General features: G+C 41.3%; 2 protein-coding genes across 2 annotated transcripts; both read left to right on the forward strand.

Annotated features, from left to right (window-relative positions):
* The first annotated feature begins 2,802 nt into the window (after nt 1-2,802).
* On the forward strand, nt 2,803-3,729 carry LOC115412048 (olfactory receptor 6N2-like). Its single transcript, XM_030124347.1, has one exon. The coding sequence runs from the start codon at nt 2,803-2,805 to the stop codon at nt 3,727-3,729; it is 927 nt and encodes a 308-aa protein (XP_029980207.1).
* Nucleotides 3,730-8,345: 4,616 nt separating this feature from the next.
* LOC115412049 (olfactory receptor 6N2-like) lies at nt 8,346-9,272 on the forward strand. Its single transcript, XM_030124348.1, has one exon. The coding sequence runs from the start codon at nt 8,346-8,348 to the stop codon at nt 9,270-9,272; it is 927 nt and encodes a 308-aa protein (XP_029980208.1).
* Nucleotides 9,273-22,004: the final 12,732 nt, after the last annotated feature.

Consider the following 22,004-nt stretch of genomic DNA (forward strand, 5'->3'; position numbering starts at 1 on the left):
GAAGAAAATGAGTTTGACACCCCTGGCCTAGAAACAGTATACTGTGCGAGCACGCTGACCCATGGGGATCCACGGGTTCTAGATCAGTGATGGGCGAGCTACTTGGAAAATGTAGTGAGCTAAGCTACCAGTTACTTTGCCATAAATGAAGCTTCACTACACAGAAGCTACCACCCAGTCAAATATAGCAAGCTAAGTTACACAAACACCGCAGAAGTAGCTCACTACATGTGAAGCTACTTGAAGTTGCGCCAACTTAACATGGCAATAAACATAAGAAACTACATGTTTAAATTACCAAATACATGCAAAGTCATTTCCATTGGGTTATCAATATGCCCCAGTTACTATAATTACAGACCAAAGAACAAAATTCCTGGCCAGTTACTGACATCTGCAGACCGGGTAGTTAACAATGCTCACTATGGTCCAGTTGGAGTTCAAAGTCACATGGAAGTGGAGGGTAGTAAACAGAATACTTTGGATGGCTGTGCAGACAAGGGACTGACTAAAAACCAGGCGTTTCACTCAGGGGTGGGGCTTTACGTCCTGCGTCACACACATCGTGGACAGTGCACTTTTGAGTTTATGTGATTGGTTTTGATGTGTGGAAGAGAACAATTTATTTAAGGTGAAATATGAACAAGGATGCATTGTCAGCTTCGGATTTAAGAATTTTATTTAAACAAATGTTCAAAAAAAAATTTAAAACTATGTTTGCCTCATGTTGAATACATTTACATTCATGCAGCTGCTTGTGTGATCAGTAAAACCTAACTGCTCCTGATCAAGTCATGTTAATTTTATAATAGTGAACAAATACACTGATGGATTTTTGGGTAAACTAAATAGAGTAGTCTGACATGTCACTGTTTCTAAAACAGGGTGTAGACTACTTTAAAAAGAAAAAAAGAAAGCAAAAATTGAGAGTATACCCACTTTTCCAGGGACCACTGCACCGCTGACAAACTGGTTCCTTTAGTGCAGTGTTTGTCAAACTGGGGGGTGTGAAGTCTTTCAGGGGGGTCATGGGATCAGTCCTGGATGTTGTTTTGTTCTTCAGGTTAGAACATGTATCAGGTTGAACTAATGTTTGATGTTTGGAGCACCCTGGACTCATTTTATGGACGTACACCAAACCAATCTACTGCCATGGTGATCTGTCACTGGACTACACAAAGAGTTTTTGGGTTTGGACAACAAACAAGGACTGGACTGGAAAAGACACATGGGACATGTTTGTGTTTTGGACCAGTTTGGACTTTAATGTTCTGAGATGTGCAATGGAAACGGGCTCACTGACCCACTGATACTGGTCACATGTTCATCTGTGGTACCAAATAAGTTGTTCTAAAAAAAGTAGCTTTATTGTCACAGTTGTAGATAATTGCGCAATTCCCATTTTGATTAGGAAAAACTATTGTCTCAGTAAGCAGTCTGGTTGAGTTTATTTAGCAAAAATCTAAGTTATTTTTAAGAGGGAATCCGGCTGTAGTGCTCTGTACTGTAGGTTTGGCAGCTCTGAAAAGAGCCTTTGTGGTGATCATTTGGTGATCGTTGTAAAGTGTCTTTGAGTACTTACAAAGTGCTATACAAAACCGATGTATTATTATTATTGTTTAATATCATCGTCCACATGCCTCAGCCAACGACCATCAGATGTTCTGCAGAACACCGGTTCCCTCTGCAGTAAAGTGGACGCCGTCATCTGACAGGTGCTCCAGGGTTATACCAGGTGTGGGTCTCATCTCCAACTCTGCAATGAAAACTCAACCCCGCATGACGTGCCTGGTCCGCTCCATACCCTATCTGCTGTCCACTCTTTGGTACCGCCAGCAACGACGCAGGAGGATGTCAGAGAACAGGAAGTGAGGAAAAGCTCCATCACTGCCCAGTTTGCTATGCGCGGGCACGACGCTTCCAAGAATGTGCACGACCACATTCCAGTAAGACACGCCCACTCCGAGCGAAAATCCTGGTTTATAGTGAATCCAGTGCAGACAGTGTATGTGTGCCACGTTCCGAACAATCTTGAGTGGTTGTGTTGTGGATAATAAAATTACATTTTCTAGTCTACAAACTGCTTTTCCACTGTGTTAAGCCATATAAAAATAGCGTCTGTGGTTGTTACCATGCTACTTGACCAATAAGAGTTAAGCTACTGAAACGTTACTTGATTCAGGAAATAGTGACGTTACCGCCAAGCTACTGAAAATTGTAGTAAGTTACTAGCTTCACTACAAGTAGTGACGCTACTGCCCAACACTGTTCTAGATGTGGTAGTTTTTATGCGCTTGTGTATTCGTGCAGCCTGTACCGCATTTGACCAGCAGTCACCACCAAAGCATTCTGGCCATAGCAACATGATTATAAGGCTACTGTATTCCAAAATTACTAATATCTCTCAAAACACTGGTCCGATCAACTTGGTAGTTTTGCTAGTCTGTTCCTTGACCAAAAATATCAATAAACATAATATGTATCTGTATTGGAAAGAACTTCCAGGATGCTGCTGCTAAAGATGATGATGATGATGATGATGATGATGATGATGAGTAAATGTAATGTCTCACATGTAAAGGTCTCCAGAGTTTGTTTTTTTCGTATCGTTGGCCAGTTAATTAGATCCTTAGAGTGTCATGACGTTTGACAGACACTTTTCTGTGACGTAAACTGTTCACTCTCTCAATGCTAAAGATAAACAAATCTTAAATGTATTTAAAGGTCAGTTCTGTGTGACTACGGACTGCGGTTCCATGTCGATGAGACTTTGTTGTCTAACTCACATGGCAATCAGTCAGCATGGACATTAAATCAAATGTAACATATTTAATACTTGGTGGGTTTGTAGACATGAATAAGTACAGGTATGTTTATTTTTTCATCTTGTTCACGGTGTATGTTCTGATAATGTGCAGTAATTGTATTATTGTTTATCTTATTTTGATTCACAAAAACCTCCATGAACCTATGTATGTTTTCATTGCAGCTTTGTCATTCAACTCCGTTCTTTTCAGTACTGTTATCTACCCAAAACTACTGACTGACTTTCTATCAGAGAAACAGATCATATCTCTGTCAGCCTGTATCTTTCAATATTTCATATATTACTCTTTGGCAATGTCAGATATGTTACTATTGGCAGCCATGGCCTTTGATAGATATGTGTCTATATGTAAACCTCTGCAGTATCCTACTATCATGAGGAAAAGTACTGTGAGTATTTTCCTTTGTCTCTGTTGGCTTTGGCCTGCTGCTCACATGATAGGGGGAGTTACACTGGGTGGTTTTAAGAAACTCTGTTCTGTTACTTTGACAGGAATTTTCTGTAACAATTCCATCTTGAAACTTAAATGTGTCCCTTCAGCAGCACTTGCAATATATGGTGTTTATGGTTTGACAAATTTTGTACTTGTGCCGGTGTTTTTTGTCATTTTTACATACGCAAAAATATTTATAATAACCCATAGAAGAGGTAGAGAAGTCAGGAAAAAGGCTGCAGAGACATGTTTACCCCACCTGATGATTTTATTCAGCTTCTCCTGTTTAGCTGCATATGACATAATAATAGCTCGAGTGGAATCGAATTTTTCTAAAACAGTACGTTTAGTAATGACTTTACAAACAATATTGTATAATCCTCTCTTAAATCCAATCATATATGGATTGAAAATGAAAGAAATTTTAAAACACCTCAAGAAGTTGTTTTGTCAAATCACACAGAGATAACGTTCAGTTTCCTATGAGATATTTTTTACATATGATATTGATTTACAGTGTAACAGTAGTAAATAGAAGCACAATCATGAGTTCTTCATTAATTTGTCTGCTGTTCTTTACTCATCTTCTTTTTCTCTACTGCACATGGCCTTATACCAGTATGGAACAAGTTACTTGGAATATATGTTTATTTATTCACTCACATTACTTGTTGACATAAAGTTCATTACATTTTGTTTATCACTGTCCAGCTCTGGTAAAGCCTTTTACATAACTCCACAACATTATATTCCATAGATGTCGAAAAAGAGGTGATGTGATTGAACTGTTTTGATGAAATACACAGCTTTTAGATAGTTATTGTATCTGTAGTTCCAGTGATTAGTATACACAGCATCTCAAACTGTCCCGTCATCACAAGGTGAAGACAAGCTGCAAGGTAAACACAATTAGAAACTCCAGATGTGTAAATCATATGCTGAGCTCCACAGTGCTTGTGACCTCTGAGAAATAAATGTTTTTAGGAATTTATGACCATTTCTTAGACAGCAAAAAGTATTCTTTTAAGTACTTGTAAATAAATAAATAAATGTTGAAGAAACCACATTGTTGTCTAAGTTTATTTTTTTCCTTCTTGGATATGGAAATTCAGATTTTCATCCTGCTTCCTCTGTTCAAAAGAAAAATGATATCAGGCTGTTTCATTCATTTATCAACTGAAAACCTAGCAAAAGACTTCGAACACATTGACCCTCATTTTTAGTGGAACTAAGGTACTTGGACATAAAATAAATATAAAAATACCTTCATCCAGAAAGCAATGAAAGAAAGGTAAAGATTGGCTTCATTAGTTACAAAAGTTACAGATGCTGATGTCTAACAAATTTACATACATACATAAATAAATAGGGTCAAATTACAAATAAGAGCATTTAAACAAAATTAGTAATTCAGCTTTCTCTCTATAGTATTATTGAGGTCACCTTAAACTATTAAAGGTGCTGTATGTAAGAATTATGTTCCAAGTAATCATAAAATGGCCCTGAATGTCACCAGATATTAAGGAATCATGTTCTTTTCAAATACTGATTTCACTGACAGTAATAGTCCAGCCACAGTATTTGCATTTGAAAAGTTAAGTATCAGCCCAGATGTAATGTATATATTGTCATTTTGTGTTTTGGTCAGATGCTCCACCCAGCCAGGTTGCCAGATCCCACTGAGCTGCAGCTGGAACATTTCTGATCACAAATGTCTGTCGTTACTAAACCTAAAAGGCCTCTTATTATTCCCAAATACATCATGACAAAGTGAGAAACAAAACAAGGATATGTATAGGAGATGCTTTTGAAACATGGAGACGCCTGAAAGCGAAGAATTTGAAGACCGACGCCGACTCTCTCGTGGTCTCCCCCCAGCTCTCAGTGGCTCTTTAGATCAGATCTGTATATCCCTAGTTCACACAACCATCACACTCACTCACTTACGCCATGTTTCCACTACATGGAACTGGCTCGACTCAGGTACCAGGTACTATTCCTGGAGACCATTTCCATTACAGGCAGTGGTGATTTCTCATAGACTGCAAGGGAAGCTCGGCTTCCCCTAAAATTATGAAAATGAAATGGTTAAATATGTACAGTTGTGTTGACATTTCATTGACTACAAATGTGTTAGAACACGTTCATCTCACACAAGTTCGTTCAGAATCAGCTTTATCACAAACCAACGGACTCGATGTTGTTCACTTCTCATACATTCCCGTTGCGCTGTTTTCTCATTCGATCTCTGCTCAGTGCATTTGCTCGTAGACGCTTGGCGTCCATGCACTTCAATGGGACTGAGTGGAACAGTTTTTTTCACTGCCTCAAAACTGGATGGTAATTGGATAAATGCCACGATGTTGTCCCGCCCCCGGACGCTCGGCGTCCCTGGGGGTGAATGGAGCTGTGGGTGGACCTCGGCTGGGCTGGACGCTGAGCTTCCACGTGCTGATTGGAGGATCAGTCGAAAGGCTGAATCCCATTTGATTGACAGCTAGTTTGAGATCTACTCCTTCACCTGACAGAGTTCAGTTTAATACTGTCATGCATTCTGCTGTGAAATCAAGAGAGAAACCACTACGAAATTACTTGTTCATTTCTTGTACTGTCAACAAAACACACTCATTGTACTTCCTCAAACCCGGGTTAACCATATGGGCAACTGGGCAATTGCCCAGAGGCCCGTGACCTCTGAAGGGCCCTGGGTAGCTCGGGCATAACGAAAATATCTGGTTATCTTTTGCTTATAAATGAAACTGTCCGCTGCCCAGAGCCATTGCACTGCACAGAAACCCTGCTCCTGCTGTCTGTGACCGTGAGCTGAGACCCTCTCCTCATTGGTCAGTCCAAAAAGCAAATCAGCGGTGACGCAAATCAATGTGCGTGCACTGAGCGGGATGTGAGACGTCAAGAACTACGCGACATACACGACATACGCAAATCAAAACATTGCAAACATGGAGAAGCAGCTAAGAGTGAAGTTTTGTATTGGTCAGATAAGTATTTCTTTGAGAGAAATTGACGGTTTTCCAGATGTTATAGTATTTAGTATATGTAGTATTTAGTATTAAAATGTTTAACCCTTGCCTTGACATGCCTTGAATTGTGATGTGTTTTCTGTTTAAAAGTTAAACTGGGACCAAAATGTTTATTTTAGCAGATTATACTGCATTATATTTATTTTTTCCTTGTGGTGGCTCCATGAAAATGTTGAGATATGTTTATTGTTGAGAGAAAGCAGATTTAAAGATGTTTACATTGCACTTATTTTAACTCTCTTGTTGAATTCTGAGGTGACAAGGGGATTTCTGTTTAAAATTCATATCTGATTCTATCAGATTATGTTTGTGTTTTGTCTGTGGGTTTTTTCTGACGATTCAATACATTTGTGTTGGCAAAAAGTGTTCTTAAATAAATACTGGATACTCTGGAAATGGTTTCTTATTTATTTTTTGTGAAAATGGAGGACACTTCCCTCTCTTTCTAATGTAGTGGATCAATTTTAGATTATACTGATGATGATGATGATGTGTTTTGTTTTCATATCATCATATGCAAGTGAGTGGCCTTGACAAGAGGCTATAGTGGTGCACTTATAGTTCTACGAGCGTTTACACATTTGTACATCAAAATGCAATTGATAATAGTTAGATATTGAAGTATGGGGTATATATACATATATTCCTGGAACTTATTCTATATTTTGCCAGATTATAGGGATCCTGGAGTTGTGATGATGGGGCCCTTGAATATTGTTGCCCAGGGTACAATGAAGTGTTAATCTGGCCCTGTACTTCCTTGTTTCAATTTAACATAATTTCAACGTTTTCTTGTTTAGTTGGAACAATAAGGTCACTGACCATTTTCTTAAAAAGGAACAGAGGGCCGAATTTATGTTTAAATACTTGACCTTTTTTTTTATGTAAGCCGACAATAAGCTTCCCCTCTCTGACAGACGAGCAGCCGCCACTGATCACAGGATACTACTGACTTTAGCATGTAGCTTCTGTGTCGCATGCTCAGAGAGTGGCTGATAAACTTGCTCATTGCATGTTGCCCCGTCAAGCACATGTTGAATATTTTCATCGGCCACCAAGGACAGAAATGTCTGAACCTCCTCGACCAACCATGGTGTAGTTTTGCGGTCTGCTATCATGTGGATTAACCTACTGGTATATTTACTGTAAACTTCTGAATCAGTTTTTTTAATGGCGTGTCACACATTGATGACGCAATGATACAGAGACAGCTCTGGCCTCTGACTTTCTTTCTTTCTTTCTTTCTTTCTTTCTTTCTTTCTTTCTTTCTTTCTGTCTTTCTTTCTTTCTTTCTTTCTTTCTTTCTTTCTTCCATGGTCCGCTCCAGTGTTACTGCCGGCTCCTCCCTCTCCACTTCTGTCCACCCTCAGACTCATCTGTGGCGAGCCGCTTGGCTGCAGCGCATCACAATCAAGCTTATTTAAGGCTTGGTTCTGCAGCCATGCAGCGCTGGATCATTGTTACTTTCATCCTCTCCATAACCTGGACTTTCATCCTGTACACTACGTACTCCTACTGTCACCATCCTCAGGTTTTGTTTATCCCTCACCTGTGTTTGTGTTTGGTTAATAAATCTGTTTATCCCTTCAGCACCAAGCAATTGAGTCCAATCATTCACCACCGTCATTACACTTTCTTTCTTTCTTTCTTTCTTTTTATTTAGCTGAAGGAAAAAGTGGATTTCCCTGGGGATCAATAAACTTAATATGTATCTGTATCGGCAAGAAATTCCATGCTGATGATGATGCTGCTGATGATATTGATGATGATGATGATGATGATGATGGGTAAATGTAATGTCTCACATGTAAAGGCCTCCTGAGTTTGTTTTTGTTCACATGTAAAGTATCACAGGTCAGTTAATTAGATCCTTAGAGTGTGATGAAGTTTGACAGACACTTTTCTGTGACATAAACTGTTCACTCTCTCAATGCTAAAGATAAACAAATCTTAAATGTATTTAAAGGTCAGTTCTGTGTGACTACGGACTACGGTTCCATGTCGATGAGACTTTGTTGTCTAACTCACATGGCAATCAGTCAGCATGGACATTAAATCAAATGTAACATATTTAATACTTGGTGGGTTTGTAGACATGAATAAGTACAGGTATGTTTATTTTTTCCTTATGTTTACAGTGTATGTTCTGATAATGTGCAGTAATTGTATTATTGTTTATCTTATTTTGATTCACAAAAACCTCCATGAACCTATGTATGTTTTCATTGCAGCTTTGTCATTCAACTCCGTTCTGTTCAGTACTGTTATCTACCCAAAACTACTGATTGACTTTCTATCAGAGAAACAGATCATATCTATGCCAGCCTGTATCTTTCAATATTTCATATATTACTCTTTGGCAATGTCAGATATGTTACTATTGGCAGCCATGGCCTTTGATAGATATGTGTCTATATGTAAACCTCTGCAGTATCCTACTATCATGAGGAAAAGTACTGTGAATGTTTTGCTTTTTCTCTGTTGGCTTTGGCCTGCTGCTCACATGATAGGGGGAGTTACACTGGGTGGTTTTAAGAAACTCTGTTCTGTTACTTTGACAGGAATTTTCTGTAACAATTCCATCTTGAAACTTAAATGTGTCCCTTCAGCAGCACTTGCAATATATGGTGTGGTTAATTTGATTTATCTTGGACTTCTCCCAGTGCTTTTTGTACTTTTTACATATGCTAAAATATTTATAATAACCCATAAAAGAGGTAGAGAAGTCAGGAAAAAGGCTGCAGAGACATGTTTACCCCACCTGATGATTTTATTCAGCTTCTTTTGTGTAGCTGCATATGACATAATAATAGCTCGAGTGGAATCGAATTTTTCTAAAACAGTACGTTTAGTAATGACTTTACAAATAATACTGTATAATCCTCTCTTAAATCCAATCATATATGGATTGAAAATGAAAGAAATTTTAAAACACCTCAAGAAATTGTTTTGTCAAATCACACAGAGATAATGTTCGGTTTCCTATGAGATATTTTTTTTTTACATATGATATTGATTTACAGTGTAACAGTAGTAAATAGAAGTACAGTCATGAGTTCTTCATTAATTTGTCTGCTGTTCTTTACTCATCTTCTGTTTCTTCACTGAATACACATGGCCTTATACCAGTATGGAACAAGTTACTTGGAATATGTATTCATTTATTCACTCACATTACTTGTTGACATAAAGTTCATTACATTGTATTCATCACCGTCCAGCTCTGGTAAAGCCTTTAACCTCATATTTCACAGATGTAGACAAAGAGATGATGTGATTGAACAAGCATTAAGTCTGTTTTGATGAAATACACAGCTTTTAGATAGTTATTGTATCTGGAGTCTCAGTGATTGGTGTATGCAGCATCTCAAAATGTCCAGTCATCACATGGTGAAGACAAGCTGCAAGGTTAACACAATTAGGCAATTTTTATATGTAGCTGAGCATTTTTAAAAACAAAGATTTCCCCCTCTCTGCTTTAAAACAAAAAGCTTGGCCAGATGTGAACATTTTCGGAAAACTCTGCATTTATATGGCCCCATGTATCTATAGAAGGGGTCGGCAACCTTTAACACTCAAAGAGCCATTTCGACCCGGTTTCCACGGAAAAGACAACACTGGGAGCCGCAAACACTTTTTGACATCTGAAATGAAGAGGTTAGCCTATATATATATACCGTAAATTCCAGACTATAAGCCACTACTTTTTTCCCACACTTTAAACACTGCGGCTTATACTCCGACGCGGCTTATACAACGATTTTACCGGTACCATGGCTTGGTGCCGCGGCGTACCTCGGTGGTGCCGTGGCACCGCGGTGGCACCTTGGCTCGAGGTGCCGGTGGTGCCGCAGCACCGGTGGCACCCAGTTGTGGCACCGCGGTGCCATGGCACCTGACACCGAGCAGTGGCACTGCGGTGCAACGGCACCCGGCACCGAGCCCTGGTACCACGGTGCCACGGCACCTGGCACTGAGCCGTAGTACTGCAGTGCCACGGCACCTAGCGTTGGCCCCGAGGTGCCGCGGTACCTTGGTCGTGCCATGGCACCTGGCATCATTAAATGTTCTATTTTCTTCAGATATTTTTCTTTTCTTAGATTTCTCCATATTTGGCCTCCCTGGGGTTGAAAGTCTCGATAAATGTACGGCGTTTTGGCGGGCTGTCGGAGAGTGTGACGCATATTTTGAGCGATGAAAAATAATACTATATATATATATATATATATATATATATATATATATATATATATATATATATATACACACACATATATATATATATATATATATATAATTCTATTTTAATATTTTGAGATCACAATAATCTTACAATTTACAACTACAATTAAACAAATGAACAAACACAAAATACTTTGTTCAGATATTGTGCAGTTTTGGTGTTGCAGGGCATTCCGCGCATGCTGGCTGCCGGCTGACACGTCAAGTGCTATCAAACGTCTCTGAAGAAGGCGAATGCTGATCACCGAAATTGCACAAGGTCTGAAGAAAGAAGTTAAAAACTTTGACTTAATAAGAAGACATGATGCACCTTTTTGAGACGAATAACATACACTTCAATCGGACACTTAGAATTTATTTTCCCAAGCCACGCGGAGCCGCATCATAAGGATGAAAGAGCCGTATGTGGCTCCGGAGCCGCGGGTTGCCGACCCCTGATCTATACCACCAAAAGTATGCCAGGCCTGTAGATGGCAGCGTAGTGGGATGATAAAGTACCATTAACCAATTAGAATCCTGAAAAGAATCACTACCAAATGTTACTTCAGCTATGAACCTATGGAGATGTAGTTTTCCAGGTTTCGCAACCGAGACGTGTAACCAATACAATGCAATTATTTTATAATCACAAACTGTTTTTGTGATGTGACAGTGGGGATGAAAAAGGGTTTGAACTCTGAGTCGAACGGTGTTAGTTCTGTAGTCATTAACAGCTGCATCTGTTTTTCAATCATGCTTTGTCTTTAGTTCATGAAGATTGCTGTGCACGGACGTAAATTATGACTTCAGTTACCTTCTACTGTACTGGACAGAACAGATAAAGGATAAACAAATTAAATAAACTAAACATGGAGTATGGTATGGAGAGATATTTGTTTCTTTAATATTCAATCAAATAGAATAGATTTGCAACCAAAAAAGAGATTTGAGAGTTAAACAGAATAGGTTGCAATTGCAAAAAAAAAAATGTTTTGAAGCATATTTCTTCAACTTCAATCAAAACTAATGTGTGTAAGTAAAAACATATGATCATTTTGTTTATAAATCAGTCCTCTTTGCTTGCAAATTCAACTGCGCTTAATGGGCAGGGCCTACGCTGATGCATGAGAGAATAGTTTCTATTGGTGGGTTTGACTTGGCTCCAGGTTTTCTGCTGTGGTTGTCATAGCCATCATTCCACTAGATGCTAATGCTAGCTCCGCTACATGCTAACAACTGTAAACAAACATTAGAGTGCTTATCCAGATGGGTTTTTTATCGTGGCAGGTGAGCTTCCATGATTTGAACAGCATGTGACTTGTGCCACTTGCTGGGATTCTACTTACAAATCTGATTCCAATTCTCTATCCTCCGCGTTCATTACATTGGTTATTACTTTAACCATAAAACAGACCTGAAACAGGATTTAAGAATAACAATGAAGCAATCATTTAATGAACATTAATCAAACTTACACAGATCTGTGGTCTCCCAGGGTTACAGAGAATCAGACTCCATGGCCAAAAGACATCTGACTCCCTGTCCTCAAGAGCCCCGAATTACCTTTTTCTTGCTTTTTATACTCTTCTATAGGGTGTTGTCTTCCTACTCCTAACTTCAGCCAGTACCTTCACATATCACCCATGCTACACCTGATCGTTTCATCCTTACCTCATCCTTGCACCTCAGGCCTCAAAAACTCTTATCTTTATCCCTAGTCTAACAATGTGACATCGTACTCCTTCCTTGTCCGTTCTAAATCCACACTCTACTCTCCTAAAAACCAAGCAAACCCACCTGTGATACTGTATTTTTCCATTTTACCCTTTGAAACCTGTTAACCTTCCATTGTCAATATGTCACACAACTTTGAGCAAATCAGTAAAATACAGGAATCATAGCTGTATCATATTACATAAAAATTACAAAACATAGTTATCATGATTATAACATATTGCATTCTAATTATATAATGCTTATGTGGCATGAGGGTAAATTTTAGTGTCAACTTAAAGTTTAGATGGCACTAACTTGACAACGCCACCTGGAGGGATGGCTCCAGGACCAAACCAATTGAAAACAAGGTCGCGCTTGGTGTGGACATAAAGCGAGATGTGAGACCGAATTAAACAAAATCACAAAGTTAAAGTTTTCATTTCCAATTTGTTAAAACACTATAAGCCTGTAGGTACAATAAATAGCAAGCATTAATCAACATTAAAAGAGGAGGTCCTTTCCAGAATGGCAAGAGAAAAGGGAAAGCAATTCACGCTTCAACTCAAACAAAACAGAATGCAAAACACAGCAAAACATGCAAAATAAATGGCAACATGCAAGTCAAAAACATAAGCCATGCACAGCAAATATGCATTACATGCAGAGAAAATAATAAAATAATCACATCAAAATTAATAATGCAGCAAGTAATGAAGCAAAAATAAAGCACGCAATACTTAACCAAACTCACCAAATAAGGAATCCGATCTACTCAAAAGAAATAAAACCAGCGTTAATAGTCCAATTTTCCCATTAGTATAGGTGGAGAGTGTTTGAAGGATTTTGTCCGAGTGCACCTAAATGCACCACTCGGATGCTCAGGGTAGCTGTCAACAGTGCTCCCACGTCTTCAGTTTTGGAGCCGGTACTGAGCGGTGACGCTGGACTCCACTGGACGCTGAACGAGGTGGGACAAAGCTGGACAAAACAGCGGGTCCTTTCTGGGAGCAGCAGTCCTGGTCGAGGACCGCAACCTGGAATTCTCATGCCTGCTGGAGAAGGCATGTGTTCGTGGGCAGCGAGAGGAGGGGGAGAGCCGGATGGAGGGGATCAGCGGCTCGGGACCTGAAGTGAAGCGTAATTTGGGTCAGCCTTGGCCTAGGGCCCAAATTACAAGGCGGAGCAATGAGCGACTTACCCTGAGCCAGACGTCCCGAACCCACGGCGCAAGCTGAACCAGAGCACCCGGGCACACAGGCGTGCTCCAGACAAAGAAAACTCTGACCGTTTAACAAACGCTGCAACCGCCGCACCTGAACCAAGTCCTGTGAGCGTGCACAGACGGCCCCACTACTTATAGGCTCTGCTCGGTGCCACCTACCAATCACCACACAGGTAAACGTTCACACCGACATGCTACACTTAAGTTTTTATACATGTATGTTGTCCAACTGTATAATTCTAACACACCAGAGGAGAGAAAACACTGGACTGTGTGTACACAAACATCCCCAAAGCACACAGATCCTCTCCCCTCCTGCACCTTGGACAGTCAGATCATGTGTCCAGGTTTCTCACTCCAGACTATTGTCCCATAATCAGACGGCTCCAACCCACCATAAAAACAATAAAATCCTGGCCAGAGGGAGCTTCTGCACAGCTACAGGACTGCTTTGAACGCATTGACTGGAGTCTGTTTTGCACCCAAATATTGAAGAATGCACATCAACTGTCCTCTTTTATATAAGGAGCTGTGTGGACACTGTTACCATCAACAGGCAAATCTGTGTCTTCCCAAACAGGAAACTATGGATGACAAAAGAGGTCCAGCTTCTTCTGTGGGAACACGATGCCACCTACAAGTCGGGGACAGGAGTACAGCCTGGCCAGACACAACCTCAAAAGGGGCCTTAAAACAGCTAAGGCGGCCTACAGAGAGAGGATCAAGGGCCACTGCTCAACCGGGGACACTGCACAAATAGGGAATCCAGCACATAACAAACTTCAGGAGCAGCAGAGACCCACCTGCAGGTAACAACACATCGCTGGCAGAGGAATTAAAACATTTCTTTGCCAAGTTTGAGAGACCATCAGATGACGCTGCTCTGCCCTAACTGAGTACAATTGACTACACATTTACTCTACAGACATATGAGGTCGAACGAGTCCTGAAATCAGTCAACGTTTAGAAAGCAGCAGGCTCTGATGGAATTCCAGGCAGGGTTCTCAAAGACTGCTCTCACCAGCTCAGAGAGGTTTTAACAGACATTTTTAATCTTGCCCTCATGCATGCCGCTGTCCCTGCCTGCCTCAAATTGGCTACCATGATCCCGGTGCCAAAACAAGCCAACATCAGCTCCCTCAACGACTACAGACCAGTGGCCCTAACCCCAATCGTTTTAAAGTTCTTTGAGAGACTCATCCAGGGGCACCTGAAGACTGTTAGGACTGATGGTACGAGAACTGGACCCAGATGCAAGACCCTCAGACAGGAATACAGTTAAAAGGGATTTATTAGATACAGTCAGAGTAACAGGTTCACACAGGATAGTAATGAATAAATCTTCAGCTGGACTGAGTTGGGAAATCGTCTCGGCTTCAGATCTCAAGTGAACCACTTTACAGCCCAGGTCGGGAGCACACGAGGGGAACCCGACTAGGAGAGAACAAAGGAGAGTCAGGGGGCAGACCAGGTCATACACGGGCAGACAATCAGACAGGCAAACGTACATAGGGTTAGGCAGGCTCACGTACCGCTAGTCCAGGCAGGAGTCGAAACCAGGATAGGGCACTGAGGCGGAAGAACAGACAGGGGTCAGGCGTATACTCAGGTGTGATGGACAAACCAGGTCGAAGACAGACGAGCAGGCAGACGAGGAACAGGCAGAGACGGTGGTCGAAGGGCAAAACAGGTCACAACAGGCAGGCAAACAGGCAGGATCAAAAAACGCTGGTAAGTTATCACACCAAAAGGGAGAAAACAAACTGGCGACGAACAGGGGAAAACACAGGGTTTAAATACACAAGAGGGCGGGAAGACAATTGGACACAGGTGGAGACAATCAGGGAGGAGTCAGGTAATCAGCACAGGTGGACACAATCAGGGAAGGGAAGTAAAGACACCAGACATGACACATGAGGGAAACTTAACAAAATAAAACAGGAAACGACACACAAGACAGACAAAACAAGTAAAAGTCCGGGGACTGATATGACAAAGACGACTCTCTCGCCCACCTTGGACCAGCATCAGTACACTTACGGGGCAAATAGATCCATGGAGGATGCCTTAAACTCTGTGCTCCACATAGCAGTGTCCCACCTGGAACAGAAAGGGGCATGTGCAAGGCTTTTATTCATGGATTTTAGCTCTGCTTTTAATACTGTTGTCCCCAGCATTTTGGTCAAGAAATTACAGGACTTGGGCCTCCATGAACATCTGAGCCTGTGGATCAAAGACTTTCTGACCAAACAATCACAAACAGTGAGTGACTCGGTCCTCACACCTCACCTGTCCTGACACTTGGTACAGGAGCACCCCAATGATGTGTGCTCTGCCCTATCCTGTACTCCCTCTACACCTGGGACTGCTCACCCACGCACCCAATGAACACCACAATAATGTTTGCAGATGATACAACTGTCGTAGGTGTCACCTCAAACAAAGATGAGACTGCATACAGGGATGAAGTCTGCAGACTGACCGGGGAAAACAACTTGACCCTGAACATCAAGAAAACCAAGGAGCTCAACCTGGACTTCAGATGGAACAAGAACGAGTACCTGCCGCTGAGGTTTGGAGACCAGGAAGTGGAGCAGTTTTCCAGTTTCAAGTTCCTGAGGACCCACATCAGCAACAACCTGAAATGGAGCGTCAACACCACAGCTGCAGTGAAGAAGGCCCACCAGAGTCTGTACATTCTCAGGACCCTGAGGAAGAACAACATCTCCCCATGTCTGCTGAAAACTTTCTACCACTGTTCCATAGAGGGTATACTGACTTACTCCATCCTGGTGTAGTTTGGGAACTGCACAGAAGCAGACAGGGCTGCTCTCCAGAGGGTAGTTAACATGGCTCAGAAACTCATCGGTCTCCCCCTTCTTTCCCTGAGAGACATCTACAGGTCACACTGCCAAAGTAAGGTCTGCAGGATCATTAAAGAAATCATTCACCCCTTCCACCATATCTTCTCTTTGCTGCCCTTAAGAAGGCACTACAGGGCCCTGAAGTGCTGTAAGATCAAATTTTAAATTTTCCATTTAAAATTGTATTTTTTCATGTACAAAACATTTGGCCCCAGAATGGCTCCATACATTACTACCTAGCGTGCCTGGGGGTAAAACTATAAAAACTCTTGTCACTTATCATATTTTCTGGTAGAGAGACAAAACACAGGATAAATCACACATATACACACTGGTCTTTCAGCCTGTCATCTCCAACAAACCTGCTGGTGACATACAAAAACTAGAAAAGCACTCGGAGAGCGCAGACCTCCGCCAAGGCAGATCAGTGGGCCCCCCTGGGCCCCCCACACCCCCGATCACCACCAAAATTTAATCATTTGTTCCTTGTGGCAGTATCAACATTTCCAGAAATTTTCATCCAAATCTGTCCATAACTTTTTGAGTTATCTTGCACACGGACAGACAAACAGACAAACCAACGTCAGCAAAAACATAACCTCCTTGGCGGAGGTAATAAAGAGGCTTGTGTTTCAGCTGTTTATTAGTATTGTATAGTAAACAAGATGGCATCGGTGAGGCTGGCTGCTGTCGTACCTGCTCTGACCTTCTGTTTGTGTTTAGTTGTTTTACTTTTTATTTTTAATGTATTAATCTTGTCTGTGCTGTGTCGTTTCACATAAAACAAGCAGACACTCCTGAACATAGGAATGCAGCACTCCAGCAGTGTTCCTACGAACTTTTCTCCAGACCCGGCCTGGCCCCAGGACATTCTGCGGGGGGCCAACAACAATAACAAAGGAGGACGAGCCGACTCCACAAAAGGCCCCGGGGAAATGAGCTGGCGTTAGGAACAGGCTGAGGCGCAGAGCACACCAAACGCCACTGCCAAGTATCCTACAAGCCAATGTCCAGTCTTTGGAGAACAAGCTGGATGAACTCAGGGCCAGAATAAGGTACCAGAGGGACATATGGGACTATAACAGCATCTGTCCCACTAAGACATGGCTGACCCCCATGAAGCCGGACCACGCCGTTCAACCAGCGGAGTTCTTTACGGTTCATCACACGGACAGAACGAGTGAGTATGACAAAACAAGGGGAGGTGGAGTGTGTCTTCTGGTGAACTGTAAGTGGTGTGACAAGGAGAACATTGTTCCTCTGAGTCACTCTTGTTCCCCTAACCTGGAGCTCCTGACCATTAAATGCCGTCCCTTCTACCTCCCCCGCGAGTTTTCTTCGGTCATCACCAGAGCCGTTTATATTCCACCTCAAGCGGACACGGACGCTGCACTAACTGGGCTACATGAGGCTATTACCAGCTACCAGGCTAACCACCGGGATGCAGCCCTCATTGTGACTTTAACAGCGCTAACCTGAGGAAAGTGATGCCGGAGTTTAAACAACACATCACCTGCCCCATCAGAGGAGAGAGAACTTTAGACCACTGCTACTCTCCTCTCAAGGACAGCTACAAAGCCACACCTCTGCCCCCATTTGGTAAATCAGACCATGCCGCCATCCTTCTAATGCCAAAATATAAACGACTCAAGCAGGCGGCGCCTGCAGTCAAAGAAGTGACGCGGTGGACCAGACAATCAGAGGCCGCTCTGCAGGGTGCGCTGGATTCAGCCAACTGGGACATGTTCAGGGACAGCTCAGGCGGTGACATCAACGTGTTTACAGAAGCCATTGTGGGATTTATTGGGAAAGTAGTGGAGGACACCACACCTAAAGTCAACATCAGGACATTTCCCAACCAGAAGCCGTGGGTGGATGCAACCAACCATGACGCCCTGAGATCCTGCACTGCTGCCTACAACACAGGGCTTGTGACCAGGGACACTCACTGTGATGGAGCATGACGTGAGGAGGATATTTAAGAGTGTGAACACAAGGAAGGCAGCTGGACCAGACGACATCAGTGGACGTGTTCTTAAGGCTTGCGCTGAACAACTGGCACCTGTGTTTATTACAATATTTAACATCTCCCTCACTCAATGTGTAATTCCCAGCTGTTTTAAAAAGTCTGTTATAGTGCCCATCCCTAAGAAAACTCAGCCCAGTAGTCCTAATGACTATCGCCCCATAGCCCTCACATCTGTGGTGATGAAATATTTTGAAAACCTAATTAAAACCTTCATCACCTCCTCCCTACCTGCCACCCTGGACCCATTACAGTTCGCATATTGCCCAGGCAGATCAACAGATGATACCATAGCCCTCATGTTCCACAAGACTCTTTCCCACATGGACAATGGGAGAGGGAACTATGTAAGAGTGCTGTTCGTGGATTACAGTGCAGCATTCAACACCATAGTGCCCTCCAGGCTGGTCACTAAGCTGTGTGACCTTGGACTGAACTCCTCCTTGTGTAGGTGGGTCCACAGCTTTCTAACCGACAGACAACATCCCCCATCACTCTCAACACTGGATCTCCTCAGGGCTGCGTGCTGAGCCCTCTGCTGTACTCACTATACACATATGACTGCGTATCCACATCAGACAGTAACATCATTATTAAGTTTGCTGACAACACAGCCGCTGTGGGGCTCATTCCCCACAGTGATGAGCAGGCCTACAGGACGGAGGTCATCCACCTGGAGAACTGGTGCCAGGAGAATAATCTCCTGTTGAACGTCAGCAAACCTAAAGAACTGATTGTGGATTTCAGCAGGAAAAAGCAGAGGGTCTTCCATCCACTCCGCATCAGTGGGTCTGAGGTGGAAAGAGTGGACAGTTTCAAATATCTTGGTGTGACAATCACACAAGACCTGTCTTGGTCACTTCACATTAAGACCATTGTGAAGAAGGCCAGACAGCGTCTCTACCACCTCAGACGCCTCAGAGACTTCAAGCTCCCATTAACAGTGCTCAGGAACTTTTACACTTGCACCACTGAGAGCATCCTGTGCAGAGCATCACCATCTGGATGGGCAGCTGTACCAAGCAGGACTTCTCTGCCCTCAAAAGGGTGGTGCGTTCAGCTGAGTGGACCATTAGATCCTCCTCCCCAACCTGCAGGACATTTACATCAAGAGAGGCAGGTCAAGGGCTGAGAAGATCTTGAAGCAGCGTAGCCATCCTGGAAACTCTCTGTTCTCCCTGTTGCCGTCAGGTCAACACTATCGCTGCATAAAGACTGCAACTGAGAGGATGAGAAAGAGTTTCTTCCCTCAGGCCATCCGTTTAATCAACTCCGAGCCTTAAACGAGACATTGCACTACACACTGGCATCTTTTTACTCATGCACCTTATATAATGTATAACAGTGTTCCTCCTGCATATTTGATGTATATGTACATATATTTCAGAACCTTATTTTTCTATTGAACCTTCATTTTTATTATTTTTTTTTTTTATTGAACCTTTATTTCTAAATTTTCTATTGAAACTGGATGCAGGTACAAAACACATTTCACTGCGCATTGTACTGTGTATGATTGTGTATGTGACAAATAAAGATGATCTTATCTTATCTCTTATTGTGAGTGTGGGCATGTTTTGTTAGAATACAACCACTGGGACAGACTGAGGATTTGACATTCAGTCTGTTTCTTCCTCATTCTCTGAGTTGGGGGGGGGGGGGTGTTGAACATTTCTCTTTAAGGGAGAAGTGGTGTATACTTTACTTTTAAGGTTCTTTGATTAGATTGATTATGAAGCACTTTGTACTTTTTTTCAGAAGGTACAATATCATAATATCTCAATAAATATTCAGTGTTGTCTGTTGATCAGCCACCCCTTGGTCAAATGTAACATCTCTATAGTGTAAACCTCTAGAGTTTGTTGACATGTACTGTAGTTTAGTCTGTTAATGAGATCCTTAGAGTGTAATGAAGTTTGAAAAACATGTGACGTAAACTGTTGATCTACTCAATAGTAGAAATAAACAAACCCTAAATGTATTTAAAGGTCAGTTCTGTTTGACTAATGTTCCATGTTACTGAACCTTCAGTGTGAGACACTGTCGTTTTCATGTCACTTAGTCTGTTTTAATGGATGTTAAATCAAATGTAACATATTTAATACTTGGTGGGTTTGTAGACATGAATAAGTACAGGTATGTTTATTTTTTCATCTTGTTCATGGTGTATGTTCTGATAATGTGCAGTAATTCTATTATTGTTTATCTTATTTTGATTCACAAAAACCTCCATGAACCTATGTATGTTTTCATTGCAGCTTTGTCATTCAACTCTGTTCTTTTCAGTACTGTTATCTACCCAAAACTACTGACTGACTTTCTATCAGAGAAACAGATCATATCTTTGTCAGCCTGTATCTTTCAATGTTCCATATATTACTTTTTGGCAGCATCAGATTTCTTATTGTTGGCAGCCATGGCCTTTGATAGATATGTGTCTATATGTAAACCTCTGCAGTATCCTACTATCATGCGGAGAAGTACTGTGAGTATTTTGCTTTTTCTTGCTTGGCTTTTACCTGTTGGTCAGATGGCGGGGGCAGCTGTACTGGGTGGTTTTAAGAAACTCTGTACTTCTACTGTGACAGGAATTTTCTGTAACAATTCTATCTTGAAACTTAACTGTGTCCCTTCAGCAGCACTTGCAATATATGGTGTGTTTGGTTTGATTAACTTTGCAGTTATACCAGCGCTTTTTGTACTTTTTACATATGCAAAGATATTTATAATAACCTATAATAGAGGTACAGAAGTCAGGAAAAAGGCTGCAGAGACATGTTTACCCCACCTGATGGCTTTATTCAGCTTCTCCTGTTTAGGTGCATATGATATAATTATAGCTCGGCTGGAATCAAATTTTTCTAGAACAGTACATTTAGTTATGACTTTACAAATGGTACTGTATAATCCTCTCTTAAATCCAATAATATATGGATTGAAAATGAAAGAAATTTTAAAACACCTAAAAAAGTTGTGGTAACACTTTATTTGAAGGTCTGGTTTGTAATGCTTTAAGCACATATGCATAAGACATTATAATGCATTTATAATGTATTATAAAAGTCATTACAACAGTTTATGATCATGTACAACAACTTATACCAAGGTTAATAAAGTATTATAAGTGTATACATAATGTATTATAAATTCTGTTTTCATGTTTTATACCTCCATGTCAAAGTGACAACAGTGTTTGAAGGAAGAATCTCAAGCGCAGAGATATATAACACATTATAACCATCATAACTCTAGCCAGTTATACAGACACAGAGAACTGCTCTGATATGTAGTATATGAAAGTGAATAATGCTTTATAAACATCAATAATAAGTTACAGGATGACTTTAAGAGCTTTTACTAAAGTGATAACACTGTATAAGGTTATTAGCAATTGTATATGATAACACAAGCATGATGACTTATGAGCAGTATCTGCTGGCTCTAAGTAAAGTGTAAGCCAAAAATTATACATCATGTTCTTATTAACTCTTTATTTTGCAAAAACAAAACATTAAACATACAGAGACAGCACACAGAAGTGTTACATGTTGCTTTGTACATAAATAAAAAATTATGTGCCAGCTCTAAATCTTTTATTCAAACACACCCTTTTTTTTTTTTTTTAAATAAAAATTAAATCCCTAAAATAGATGG

This window comes from Sphaeramia orbicularis, chromosome 21, assembly GCF_902148855.1.
Source record: "Sphaeramia orbicularis chromosome 21, fSphaOr1.1, whole genome shotgun sequence".
NCBI classification, from domain to species: domain Eukaryota; kingdom Metazoa; phylum Chordata; class Actinopteri; order Kurtiformes; family Apogonidae; genus Sphaeramia; species Sphaeramia orbicularis.